The sequence below is a fragment of the Haplochromis burtoni genome, unplaced genomic scaffold (assembly GCF_018398535.1).
Source record: "Haplochromis burtoni strain Fernald_Lab_line unplaced genomic scaffold, NCSU_Asbu1 Contig_331, whole genome shotgun sequence".
NCBI classification, from domain to species: domain Eukaryota; kingdom Metazoa; phylum Chordata; class Actinopteri; order Cichliformes; family Cichlidae; genus Haplochromis; species Haplochromis burtoni.
The window spans coordinates 8,027-21,294 of NW_024582692.1; the positions used below are offsets into that span (position 1 = coordinate 8,027).

A 13,268-nucleotide genomic window follows, 5' to 3' on the forward strand; every position below is an offset into this window, starting at 1 on the left:
AAACACTGGATTTTCCCAGAAAACAGAAAGTCATTTCATGCCAGTGGTGTCAAATTTAATGAAGTTGGGTTTTTCTTCCCCAGTTCTATTTCATCGAACTGCAAACAGGCCAGAAATTCCCGTTCAGTTTCTCAGATATGAGGATTTGAACGCGTTGTATTGGGCCTCCTAACCACATGAAGGCGCTGTTTGTTTCAGTAATACTGAAAAATCCTGAAATCTGCTGGTCCCTTTAACGCAACTCACATGGAACTCCTGGCCGGTTCTGCCTCGCGTGCTGGCAGTTGCAGCGTTCGTGGACCGGACCGAGCTTAGATATTGTCACCTATCAGTCTTCCTTTTTCGTTTCGCACTTTAAAATCGAATTTTCCCAAAAGGAAAATCTGTAGCTAGCTTTTAGAACTACCAAGTGACATATTTGACAGGTGTCGCATTGGGAAGAAGGCACACAACTCGTTTTATGTACGAGTCTGTCAACGTCAACGTCAACTAACAGTACCGCTCACAAAACGGTTATCTGAGGGGTGACAGAGATGACAGAAGAGCTCGAGCAGATTCTTTCGCAGCTCACACAGCCTGATAATGCAATTATTCAGCAGGTAACGTCACAAATAATTTTATTAAAGTTAACGTTAGCCTTACTTTGCCCGGCTATAAGTGAACTTTTTGAAATGGCTGCTGGAGATAAGCTAGCTGATGTTTGTTAAGGTTTGGTTAGCTAACTGTTAAACCACTGGTACTGATATTTAGGACCACTGGGTTGTTATATTAGCAGTTTACTGCCTGAATAGTTGGTACCTTAATTAAAAACCAGGCTTAGGTTGTGAGTCAGTTGGTGAGCTGTTATTTCTTTGTGGCACCCACCACAGACAATCTCTTTTGTCCTCTTTTAGGCCACAGCCCAGCTGAAACAGGCGTTCAAAGACCCAGCTATTATTCCAGGCTTGTGTGCGGTCATGAGTGGCTCCCAAAACCCTCAGGTATATCTTTTATTATTTTATCCTCTAGTGTGTGTGTGAAAAGAATGCCCATCTTTGTAAACATTTGGCATCCAACATGCAGATCCGTCAGTCAGCTGCAGTGATGCTGAGGCTGAGGGTGAAGAAACACTGGAAGAAGATCAGCCCTAATGACAGAGAGAGGTTTGAATTTTACTTTTCTTTCACACTACCAGCTTTCATAGTTTAAACTCTGCTGTGATGTTTGCGTTTTATTCACACAGTCTGAAGGCAGTGGTGCTGCAGGCTTTCATGCAGGAAACAGAGTAAGAAAATGCTGCACTTACTGTTTTGCATTCTGTAGATATAGACCTACACGTTTGAGCTGTCATGAGCCGTTGTTTCTCTGTTTATTCTCTTTGCAGGCACACGGTGCAGCATTCACTCTCCCAGCTGTGCGCTGTAATGGTTAAACATGAGACACCAGACCGTTGGCCTGCCCTGCTCCAGCTTCTCAATCAGTCCACCAAGAGCAGCAACCCTCATGACAGACAGGTAGCCTGATCAAGCACCAGATAGGAGTTCAGATTAGTTTAATGTATTTACAAGTGTAGATGATGATAGATGCACATGTCTGGACTAGTTCATAACCTGTGTTAGCTATAGCTTAAAGCAAGGATGTCACACACATTTTGCATTGTGGGCCACATAAAGCTGACTTTGATTTTAAGTGATACACACCAGTGAAAGTTTAACTACACATTTAATCTGTAATATAGCTTAACATAAGAAAAAGAAGTGCAGTTTTAACTGTATGTCTCAGGTTTTCTACATGATAATAACAAATGATGCTTTAGTTAATGAAAGACAATTGCCAGTATAGCTCATTGGGCTTAATTTGTAAGAAGTAAATGTGTAAAAAATGGTAGCTCATTGCCCAGACTGTTCAGTAAGTTTTTGTTAATTCACAGAAAATATACTGTTTGTTCTATGTTTTCCCTGCTTGTTACCTTGTGTCTAAACAAACAAAAAACAGATTTCCAAACAGGTCAATTTCTGTCTTTTTTTCCCCCTCTGGTTTAGTATAAATGGGTGAAGTCTGTATCAGTTGTAAAGGTTAGAAAACATACAGTTAAAAGCGCAAAGTTTATATCCCCCTTTACATTTTTTTCAGCTGTATTAGGCTGGCCAATTCTGTTTCTCAGGCCTTATGTTTGAAACATTTGGGTTAAAGTCTCATATTTTATTACAATTTGTGCATAGTTTAATTACTAGAAATATCGTAATTTTTTTGCCAGGTTGGACTCCTGCTGCTGAACAAGGTGATCGAATCCAACCCTGAGCCTTTCAAGCCCCACTACTGCCAGCTTCTGCAGCTGCTTCGTAGTGTGCTGGAAGACCACAACAACCCTACAGCTCTGTACTATTGCATCCTCACCCTCACAGCCATAACAGCATTCATTGGCACAGAAGAGATGGTGAGGCAAAACAACATTTCAGGCAATGTGCAGACATTGAAACTATTCCACAAGAGATTTGTTTATAATTGCACTGCATGTGATCCGTTACAACTTAAGTTGAAATAATTTTCAAAAATCTAGAAGTATTTTGTCACAACTCAATAACATCTTGCTCTCTTATAGCACCTGATGCGTTCCATCCTCCCAAATCTGATTGTTGCCCTGAAATGTCTCATCAAGGCTGATCAGGTAAATTCTAGCAAATGCTTTTGTACCTAATGTGTTGATAAATACCTACTAAATTATTACTTCTGTCTCTCCCTTCACAGAACCAAGCCAGTGAGGCCATGGAGGTGTTTAATGAGCTCATGGAGAGTGAGGTGTCCGTTATCGTCCCACATGTTGCTGACGTTGTCCGCTTCTTCTTGGAGGTACGACCTAATTGTGTGAATTCTGTTTGATATTCTAAATTTTATTCATTTTTTTAAGCTGACAAGTGATGTTTGGTACCTGAATGCTCAGAGGGTTTTACATGTGCTTTCTGCTTGTGTTAGGTCGGCAGTGACACCAATCTGAGTGACTCTCTGCGAGTGAAAGCGCTCTCTTGCGTCACCTTCCTCATCAAGTTGAAGAGTAAGGTGAGTCATCCACCAGCTCTTTCAATATCTGCCTTATGTGTGTGTGTCTGTGGAGTTGTAGAGCATATGAGAATCTTATGGGTCTGTCAAAAGACATGACTGCTTGTCTTGTCTTTTCTTGACACCAAACGTAGTGTTTACCACTGATAGCCATCCTAAAAAAAGCAGCGAAAACATTCAAAATTCACAAATTAAAGTTAACACTGTTCTCACACATTTTATTATGTGCAGTTTAGTCATTATAATTTATAGAATTTAGAGAATAATTAAAAATACTAAGCTGTGACTTGACAAAATTATATATGTCATAAGTATAGGTCATCTGATTTTGGACCTTCTAGGAAGAGGCGGTTTGTCTACAAGATTTTCTTTGTATTCGATTAAAATGAATAAATGAGTGTTTTCTGGGAATGGGACTAGTTATGCAAAATGAATTAAACCGACTGTAAAAACAAAGTGCAATCTCTTGTGACACATAACTGAATAAAAGCGGATTTACATAATGGATACTCCTTGTACTCCCAGCAGCTGGGAACTGGTTTGGTTTTTATTGGATACTTATTGGTGGAGTATCACATAGCTTTAAAATGTATGGAATATAAAAGTTGGATGCGAAATTTGAAATAATATATTTTTCTAATCTTCACAGACTGTGCTGAAGCAGAAGCTCCTGAGCCCAATCCTGCAGGCCATTTTCCCTGTACTGACTGCAGCTCCACCTCCGGGTGAGCAGGACCCAGAAGATGAAGAGCACGACAGCGGAGATGGAACAGATAATGAAAGTCCCAAACACTGTGCTGCTCAGGTGTTTAACTATTTTGATATAAATTGTGCTTTTTTGTTGTTTTTTATCAAAGAAGTTCACTTTGCAGGAGCTTAAAGTAATTTTGAATAAGATTTGACTTGTTCTTTTGTCTGTTTTCAGATTATTGACACTATGGCTCTTCATATGCCTCCAGAGAAACTGTTCCAACAACTGGTAGGTCATATAGATTTGGAATAACTCTGATCCCTGGCTGTTGTATCTGCTTTCTGATAGTGTGTTAAATTGTTTTGTTTTGTTTTGTTGTTTGTAATAGATGCCCCTTACTCAGACCTGCCTTGCCAGTGAAAATCCATATCAGAGGAAGGGAGGCCTCATGTGTCTTGCTGTGCTGGCTGAAGGGTGTGCAGACCACATACGCACTAAGTACGAACGCTTGACATGAAATAAGTGTATATATGTTGTTGATATGTGTTCAAATCTATACATGCAGTTTGATTTTGACAATGTCTAAACATTCTTTGTGTATCTGTGTGGTAGGATTTTAAAATCAGTGCTGCAAACAGTATGTCAGAGTCTTTCAGACAGCAGTGAGGTGGTACGCAGTGCAGGCCTTTTTGCCCTTGGACAATTCTCTGAACATTTACAGGTGAGTCAGAACACCTCAGTGGGAAAAGCTGTTTTTCTGTTTATTTTTGGTTTTCAAGCCTTTAAAATCTGGTTCTTTGTGGTTTATACCTGGAATGAAGTGCTTGCATGTTTTATTCTATTTGTGACACAGTATGCTCAGTTTAGACCTTATTTACAACGGGAACTGTGTGTGAAGGAATGGACAGAAGTTATCATAAGATGTTGCATGCTATAGGATGTACTTAAAGTGTCACTTATCTCAAACCTGATCTATATGGATGTGTATAGTTTTTTCCACAATAAAATGAAGAACTATTCTCAGTTTCTTTTTCTAAATTTTCCTTCTTTGCTTTTCAGCCTGAAGTGAGCACGTATTGTTCAGAATTGATGCCTTTGTTGCTGGGATACCTTTCTTCGTTGAACCAGGCCAAGGTTGGCCACGTCACGAAAGCGTTTTACGCCCTAGAGAACTTCATGGAGAACCTAGGTAAAATATCTCCCCAGAGACAAGCACAGTAAAAGTCACACAACTTCCCTACAAGTGGAGAAATTACCAATATTTTCTGCAAACCAAAAACTATTGTTAAACAAAACAAAAAGTCACCTTCTTTTCATCATCTCTCATTTTGGTTTTACAAACAGGAGCTGATATTGAGCCCTATCTGCCCACTCTGATGGAGACGATGCTTTCTGCTCTGAACAACACTGATAACCTCAAGATAAAAGAACTGGCGGTGTCTGCTATCGGTGCCATAGGTAACTGAATGTCAGGGTTTTATACATTAACCAGTAAAAAAAAATGAGTTCTAGTTTCCTGACTGACTGTGTAAGATAATAGTTCAATAAGCATCCTTAATTATTTGTTCTTCCAGTGTCAAATACAGAAAGATAGAAAGACAAGCTATTATGACATTAAATCTTATCTCTTAAATCTCTCAACTACCTCAAATGACTTTAACAGCCAATGCTGCCAAGGAGCTGCTGGTTCCCTACTTCACCCCAGTTATTGAAAGTTTGAAGGGCTTTCTGACCACCACCACAGAGGAAATGAGGTCTCTACAAACTCAGTCTTTGGGTTGGTAAACTTCAAAATTCTCTCTAAGCTAAAAAGTTTTCTTTTGAGATCAGGAAACATTTTAACCACACGTTCCCTGGTAGTTTCTGTAGGCTCTGTCTCACTGTTTTATTGTTGCTGTTAGATACTCTCTCTGTTCTGGCCCGCACCATTGGCAAAGATGTCTTCAGTCCTCTTGCTGCTGAGTGTGTTCAACTGGGCCTCAACCTCACCAATACCATTGATGACCCTGACCTAAGACGCTGCACGTATGTTACAACTCTTTATTGAACAAAGCAAACATTCAAGAAGTCAACGTTGTGATTCAAAACACATTTTTAACTAGTCCTCATTTCATTCCCTGCTAAAAGATCTCTCCCTGCTGTCAGAGCTTTATTATTGTGTCGTTGTGGTCTTCATAAATAGTAGTACAGAAAAGCTCCAGCTTACCTGTTGGTTGTCCTTCACCTCTCTGTCGCTCCATCTTTCAGGTACAGCCTCTATTCTGCTGTATCCATAGTCACCCCTGATTGCCTGACTCCTCACCTCACTGCCATAACAACTGTAATGCTGTATGCCCTGAAGTCCAGTGAAGGCGTCACGGTAGAAACTATTACTGTAGCACTTGTGTTTGAAATATTCTCAATTAAAACGAATGTTTCAATTTCCCACTTCCTATTTTGTTGTTTTCAGGCACATCTTGAGGAGGACAAGGCGTTTGTTCTGCTGGACGATGATGATGATGAAAATGACGAAAAAGATACAGAGATTTTTTTGGAAGATGACAAAGGGACAGATATCCATGATGTGGCTGGGTAAGGCTCACATACTTGCACACACACGTAGTTCATGTTCATCCAAATACTCACACTGAAAACCCAATGTGTCCATGTCTTAGGTTCAGTGTGGAGAATGCCTACATTGACGAAAAGGAGGATGCCTGCGAGGCACTAGGAGAGATTGCCTTCAATGCTGGGTAAAACTTTGTAACTTCTTCTTTTCTTTTCTTTTTTTTTTTTTTAAACCTTCAGTGATGGGAATTTTACAGAGATTAACACACATGGATAAATGTAATTAATAAGAATAAAAAATTAGGAAGTGTTCTAAAACTTGTGTCCCATGCGAGACATTTTAGATGTGAACTTGTGTGTAATTTTTGCTCTTGTTGCTGTGGTTTCCCCTGACAGTGTTGCCTTCCAGCCCTTCCTGGAGTCCAGCTTCCAGCAGGTTTATGAGATGAGAGATGTAAGTGGCTCCGGTTGGCTGGTTGACCAAATATCCCTCTCGTTTAATGTGCTGTGAAGGGCACTTTGTGGTCTGTAATTGTGCATCTAGTTATAAATGACCGTCTATAGGTTAATTGATAATGTTGATTTGAATCCTGCCTTATATTGTTATCTTTGGTCAGTTTTAAAAGCTATTTTCACAGATATAAAAATGTTTTACTATTTCCCTTGATAAGCTTTAACAAAGGTGAGGCAGCTAAAACAATCTTCTAACAGTATATAGACTACTGCTAAATACATTATACGAGACTGTAAGTTGTGGCTAATAAACATTAAAGACCCTTTCCTTAAAAAAAACCAAAACACATTTATGCTTTGGCAAGGTGATCAAATGTTTTCCTGCTAGCTGTTGTGCCTATATCATTTTATTAATACCTTACTTTTTCAGACGATATGTTGGTACTGCTGTGGGAAAAATGTGGCATTACAGTATCCCTTTTTTTAGGGGTCAATCCTTGTTGGTTCTGCCATAATGCCAGGGTCCCTCATACTTTATCTTCCTTTAACTTCAGGAGGGTCATACTTGCATTGAACCTGTCACGTCTGTCAGCCCCACCCAGTAAGCTGTAGTATTCTCTCTTACTTTTCTCCCCAGTTTCCCCATGAGGATGTTCGCAGGGCAGCGTTTGGAGCCATGGGGCAGTTTTGCCGAGCTCAGCACAAAGTGTGGAAGGAGAATCCCACTGAGGCCAACCAGCAGGGTATTACAGGGCACCAGCAAGCTGAATTAGGCAGTAGTATTGTCTGCTCTAGATTCAGTAACACAACCGAGGCGGATCAGACAAGTTTCTAAACAGAGATAGAAAGTTGCATATAGATTTTATATCCTGGAAAATTATATCCAGTTTCAGCTTAGAAATGTGCTTTTTGTGTATAACAGGAATCAGCGCTGTTGCTTTTCATACATTTTAACTTTCTTCTTCGATGTTTCTGCACATCTTTTGTCCCACACTCAGCCCTGTTGAAGTTGTTGGATATAGTGGTTCCCTGCTTTTTGGAAACGGTGCGAAGGGAGCCCGAGCGTCATGTTGTGATGGGTGTCTTGGAAAGCATGAATAGTGTCATCAAGTCCTGCAAAGAGGAGGTTTTCAAAAACCCTTCCCGCCTGAAGGAGATCAGCCATGCCATCCGCGATGTGCTCAAGAAAAAGGTGAGGGTGTGGGTGATGGATGGTTTTATTTGCTAAAACTCATTTGTCACAGATTGTTTTGCTTAGAATGAATTGTGCTTTAAAAGCCTTCCACTTTTTTTTTCCTGTTGTTTTCTCTGCCTTCTCAGACCCCGTGTCAGGACAGCGGTGGTGATGAAGCTGATGATGAAGACCAACAGGTGCTGCAAATCAAACAGTAAACTGGATCAACACAATGCTGAATTTTTGCTGTGAAAATATCTGTCCTGATCCAAGAGCTTTACGGTTTTCTGTGGCCCACTTTTAAATACAATGCAGTCAAAAGTAACAATACGAGTCTGTGAAGTTTTTATCTCTTTTTTTCCCCTCCGTATTGATTCCTGTTGATGTGTTGCGTGTTTCAGGCAGAGTATGATGCCATGCTCCAGGAGTTTGCAGGGGAGGGAATCCCCTTGGTGGCCGCCTCTGTTCCTGCAGACAACTTTTTCCCTTTTCTCAATGACCTGTTGCCCTTCATCATGAACAAAGCTGTGAGTCCGAATGCACTGATACATTTAGGCATGTGACAGGAGTACTTTATACCCCAGCGCCTTTTTCTTTTTTCAGATGGCAGTTTATTACAAAGCAAGTAACAGAACTAGTACCATGTGTTATCCCCTGCCATCCGTAGATGTTACAGATCTCAACTTGTAAATAAATAAGAAAAAATATTTAAAAGAGAACATAAATAAAGTCACACAGTCATTTAACGAAGGCTTCCAAAATTTCAATTTTATAGGTTTAACATATTTGACCCAAATATCCCAAAGTTTAAGATCAATAAAGAAAGAAAACATTTCCATAGTGTAAATATCACTTAATATATCTGTGTCAAGAGATTTATTCTAAAAGACACTTCTTCAGCTGAGTCTGAAAGGTAGAAACACACAGACGCTTTAGTTTTTACTTGCAAGGGCGGTCACAGAGCGCTCACACGAGAGTGGGGGGCCCTGTGATCAGCGCTCTGTTCTTGCACTTGTCTTTATTTATACACAAGAAAAGTAATACAATAATGAAAACATTTGTTCAGTGGAATGTTGATACGTGAGCATGTGCGCATGTGATTGTGTGTGTGTGTGTGTGTGTGTGTGTTTGAATGTGGGAAGCAGCCCTTTTTCCTGGTAAGAGCTCAGAACTGCTTGTTCAGCTTCTTACTATCGCTGTGGGAAGAACAAGTTTTTTATAAAGAACAATCAGTTCTAAGTAATAAAAAGGTCATCATGCAGTATTCTATCACATGTAAACTTATATCATTAAAAGCTTATACTGACTACTAAGTACAATTTTCCATTGACAATCTGTCACTCTTGAACTGATTGATTTTGCTAAGCACAGAGAAATGTTCTTAATCTGGTTTGAAATCCTTTGGGAAGAGTCACCCTAATAAATCATATTTATTTACTGAATTTCATAGAAATCCTCGTGCACCGTGGCAGACCGGTCCTTCTCTGTGGGCACCATTGCAGAAATCCTCCATGCTCTCATGAGCGTGTCTGGGGGGCGGGGAGTGGCAGGCCGCCTGTCCAATCGCTTGCTTCCTGTACTGGTAGCTGGAGCGAAGGACAGTGACCCTGAGGTTCGGAACAACAGCGTGTTTGGACTGGGATGCCTGGCTCAGGCAGCTGGACCCATCGTTGTATCGTATCCTTCTTAACTGTGTGTGCTTCTGTTTGGAATAATTGTTGTGTTTGGCAGTACACATTTTATTTTGTTTTTTCAGACTAAATTAAATCCATTGCAGTCCTTAGCAAAGTCTGTCGCAGAGACTATCCCATGATGCTGTCTGTGTTTTCCAACCTGCTGTCCAAGGAATCTGACCTCAGGGTAATTGATAACCTGTGTGCTGCCCTCTGCAGGATGATCATGAGCAATGTGGATGCTGTCCCTCTGGAACAGGTTTGTTATATTAAATATTTCAGCTAATGGTTCTCACCTCTTCAGCTAAACTTAACTACAGCATATTTTCACAAGCAGGAAGCTGAGTGCAACAGTGCTGCAAAAGTGTTTTCAGAATTTCAAGCAAATGACTCTTTGCTCACTGACAGGTGTTGCCAGCTTTGGTGGCTCGTCTCCCGCTCAAAGAGGACCAAGAAGAGAACAATACAGTGTTCAGCTGCCTGGCTATGCTCTACACACACAGCCCTGCTCTGGTACAGTCAAAACCACATTTACATCTGTTTACATTTCCAATGTAGAGGATGAGTTTAGATCACTGTGGTCCGTTGTCAATTGTGGAAATTGGATGTTGCACAGGAAATTGTGTTTCCTTACATTTATTTTGTGTTGAAAGAAGTCTTTGATCCACATTGATTATTAAAGAGCAGCTGTTCACATGTTTAGAAAGATGCTTTGTAAGGAAAACTTCTGACCAATCATCTTTTATTAAATGTTAAATCATTTATTCTTACAATCTAACACATGCAGAAACTTTGACATGCTCTGATGTAAATCTTGAACTACTTCACATTGTGCATTTTCTCCCTAAATGTAAAAAAAATATTTGAATCAGACTTTTTTTTCTTAAGTTTATTTATTTATTTATTTATTTATTTATTATCTCTTTCAGGTCGTGAATTTAATGAAACCCATAGTTGCTGCTTCCAGTCATGTCCTAGGCAACAAGGATGTTGATAAAGGTGAAGATTTCTGCAGAATAGCAGATTGCATGTAAAAATTCCCTCGAATGAACCCTCGTGACTCAGAGCTTCACATCTGATGTTTCTTAGCGTCCTGCACAGCACTCTCATCAGTATTTCGTTCTTTTGTAGTGATCTGTCTCCAGTGTTGACCTCTAACTCTGTTTGTTTCTCCTCCACAGAAAGCCATAACATTTCAGTAGCACTCATGCAAAAGTTTGCCCAGAACCACAGTGCTGAGTTCCAAGCAGCTGTGACCTCACTTCCTGCAGAGCAGAGGGATAGTCTCAGCGCAGCCATCACTGCCTCATAGCCCACACACATAGATACATCCTTCCACTCAACAACCAGAAAAATTATACTGTAGGTGGAAAATGGGACAGTTGTGTGTCATGTTTAAGCTGAATGATCTAAGTGCAGCACTTCAGCCATTCTTCAAAAGTTATTATTACATTCAGCAGCTCTTCTTTTTATTTATTTGCTAACATGCATGCTGTGTTTACATTTTCTTATGTTAGGAGTTCTGGTTCTATTTTGATTTCCTGCTTTACTATAAATCAGTTTAACCTGTGGAGAAAGATGTGTGTTCTTGCTCCTTTGAACTGCCTTATTCAGAGATTTCTTAATGTTTGTACACTTGCTGAGTTATTAGTTTTGAAAACAGTTACTTTACCTTTAGTACTCTGCTGATGCTCAGAAATACAACCTGTGACCTTACAGAGCCCAAAAAACTTTCACAAAACACAAATTAACAAGGACAGAAGCTTTTTACAAATGCTTCAGTAATGTAATTCTAACAAGTTATGCAATGTCAGTTCAGAAGTATTTATCACTAAATAAAACCAGTCTTGTCATAATAAGCTTTGCTGTGGACCGTTGGAGCATTCATGTTAAAACTTTCTTACAAAAAAAGGTAATCAGATGTTAAGTTTGTTCAATTTCAGTTGTACTCATTGTGTTGCTCCTCAGATCTCCCGTTGTCCCTGAGCCTGAGTAAAGCCCGGCAGCTTGTTTTCAGTGTCCAGCGCCATAGTCATCTGCACGGGTGTCAGTCCATTTTCCCCTGATGCAAACACAGAAGCACACAGAAGAATCTTTGTGAGCCCATGTGGCATTTTAACTGGAAAACTCATGTCTGAGACATAAATTCCACATATCGTCAGAGGCTCTGAGGGCTTTTAATTCTGCATTTAATTCTGCTCCTACAAGAGTAAATGAATAATTGTCATTTTGAAAAGTGGACCTGATTCCTGACAGTGCTGAGAAGTCAGGTTTTATGTGGACGCTGACATAATGTTTGGTACGATTTTTTTTTTTGTCATTGCCTCAGGCTGTGGCACACCACTGTGATCCACATGAGTCTGACAAGTCACCCGTTATCTGAGAGGTCGCTGTGCACTGCAGGGAGAGTGGCTTTTTTTGGGGGGCATGGCAATGTAGATATTGGCTAACAGTGACACAGCAAAGAAAAATCAGAATCAAGAAACCCCGAGCCAACTTGAACGGCAGCAGAAGTGAGATTATGAGCCTCACATATCAAAAGTATGAGATTTAAACTGCTTCCAGACCTGCACACGTCTGTTTCCAGGGCAGGATATCCATTCCAGTGCGGCAGAAGGAGCGGTCAGTGTGGGCCTCGGTGCTGTACAGGACCTCCTGGAGCTGTTTGTCTCCTGGCTTCTGGGCTTTCACGCGTACCTGAAGGACAGAACAGGAAAATCAAGTTGCTCTCACTGTCACCTGATTTCCACACACTGCCATCACACCACATTCCTGCAATTGGATCTCACAGCCGTACCTCTAGGATAGTGATCTCTTTCTCCTTCAGCTTCCCTGCTTTGTTTTTCACCTGGGTCTTCTTGGTGTCAACCCAAACCACCCTCTCCTTCACCTCTGACCTGAATATACACACACATTAATAAATATTCATTAGATTGCTTCTTTAAAAACAAAATAACACTTCCTCACATGGAGTGAGACTCACTCTTGGATGCCCAGATCAGCAAGTGTGGTGTCCAGGAAAGGGAAGGGCTGGTTTGCCGGGTCGGCCTGCACCTCGATGGGCAGTGTCACCGACATGGGGATATCCCGCTCCACTATGACGCGCAACATTTTGTTGTGGGACCCCGGGAGCTTCCTTTCTGCCGGTCGGTTAGCCTGCTCCACAGTTGCCGCCTCCTCCAGAGAGCGTTTTGTGTCGTCTGCTGCCAGCTTGACTTGCTGATCTGTATTTCAGGAGGCAGTGGGTTTTTACCCTCTCCCCCTTTGATCCTGTGCGTTATCTTTTAAAACTCGCTATCTGCACCTTTTGGCTCCAGCACGTCTTTATTGTTAGAGTTGTTGCTTGCTGTGTTCTTCTGCGGGGTGCTGATGATTCATTGTTCTGCTTCTTCTGATGGTAAACGCCTCTGGAAAGCCTGAATATGTGAGCGCGTCTGATTCATACAGCGTTCTGCTCTGCCCCCCGGGCTGATATATGCAGCCAGTGTGAATGTGTGTTATGTGTCACTCCGATGTTAGGTTCATTAGACTGTCACAAGAGTGATGGACGGATGTTGGTGTTTTTAGGGCCAGGTGTATGAGCAGGCCAGCTTCTGCTTTTAGATCCGGTAGAATGCGACCTCATCTTTGTGCAGTGCGTTACACATTTAATCTTTTTAACTGATTGGTGATTTCAGGCTAAATTAGTGAACTC

General features: G+C 40.9%; 2 protein-coding genes across 2 annotated transcripts; one reads left to right on the top strand and one right to left on the bottom strand.

Annotated features, from left to right (window-relative positions):
• Positions 1–236: 236 nt before the first annotated feature.
• ipo4 (importin 4) lies at positions 237–11,433 on the top strand. Its single transcript, XM_005942407.3, has 30 exons — positions 237–599; positions 894–980; positions 1,063–1,142; positions 1,223–1,264; positions 1,364–1,493; positions 2,237–2,416; positions 2,582–2,647; positions 2,728–2,829; positions 2,953–3,036; positions 3,686–3,841; positions 3,962–4,015; positions 4,116–4,225; positions 4,340–4,448; positions 4,787–4,916; positions 5,072–5,185; positions 5,391–5,504; positions 5,629–5,752; positions 5,975–6,086; positions 6,177–6,298; positions 6,382–6,459; positions 6,671–6,728; positions 7,365–7,470; positions 7,726–7,919; positions 8,048–8,098; positions 8,303–8,428; positions 9,352–9,578; positions 9,701–9,833; positions 9,983–10,087; positions 10,504–10,573; positions 10,756–11,433. The coding sequence occupies exons 1-30, from the start codon at positions 534–536 to the stop codon at positions 10,884–10,886; spliced, it is 3,261 nt and encodes a 1,086-aa protein (XP_005942469.1). The 5' UTR covers positions 237–533; the 3' UTR covers positions 10,887–11,433.
• A 68-nt stretch (positions 11,434–11,501) lies between these two features.
• si:ch211-196f5.2 (uncharacterized protein LOC556372 homolog) lies at positions 11,502–13,096 on the bottom strand. The gene is made up of 4 exons (XM_042228555.1): positions 12,558–13,096; positions 12,372–12,471; positions 12,142–12,271; positions 11,502–11,636 (listed from the first exon to the last, which is right to left on the bottom strand). Exons 1-4 carry the CDS (start codon positions 12,683–12,685, stop codon positions 11,539–11,541), a joined length of 456 nt encoding a protein of 151 aa, XP_042084489.1. The 5' UTR covers positions 12,686–13,096; the 3' UTR covers positions 11,502–11,538.
• Positions 13,097–13,268: the final 172 nt, after the last annotated feature.

What these genes read in the sequence shown, in the direction of transcription:
- si:ch211-196f5.2 (XM_042228555.1), bottom strand. Translation starts at nt 12,685, where the DNA reads ATGTTGCGCGTCATAGTGGAGCGGGATATCCCCATGTCGGTGACACTG. An exon ending in AAGAGATCACTATCCTAGAG is followed by an intron (nt 12,272 to 12,371) that starts GTACGGCTGTGA and finishes TCTGTCCTTCAG; the next exon opens with GTACGCGTGAAAGCCCAGAA. An exon ending in CTGGAAACAGACGTGTGCAG is followed by an intron (nt 11,637 to 12,141) that starts GTCTGGAAGCAG and finishes TGTTTGCATCAG; the next exon opens with GGGAAAATGGACTGACACCC.
- ipo4 (XM_005942407.3), top strand. Translation starts at nt 534, where the DNA reads ATGACAGAAGAGCTCGAGCAGATTCTTTCGCAGCTCACACAGCCTGAT. An exon ending in CCAAACACTGTGCTGCTCAG is followed by an intron (nt 3,842 to 3,961) that starts GTGTTTAACTAT and finishes GTCTGTTTTCAG; the next exon opens with ATTATTGACACTATGGCTCT. An exon ending in CTGATGATGAAGACCAACAG is followed by an intron (nt 8,099 to 8,302) that starts GTGCTGCAAATC and finishes TGCGTGTTTCAG; the next exon opens with GCAGAGTATGATGCCATGCT.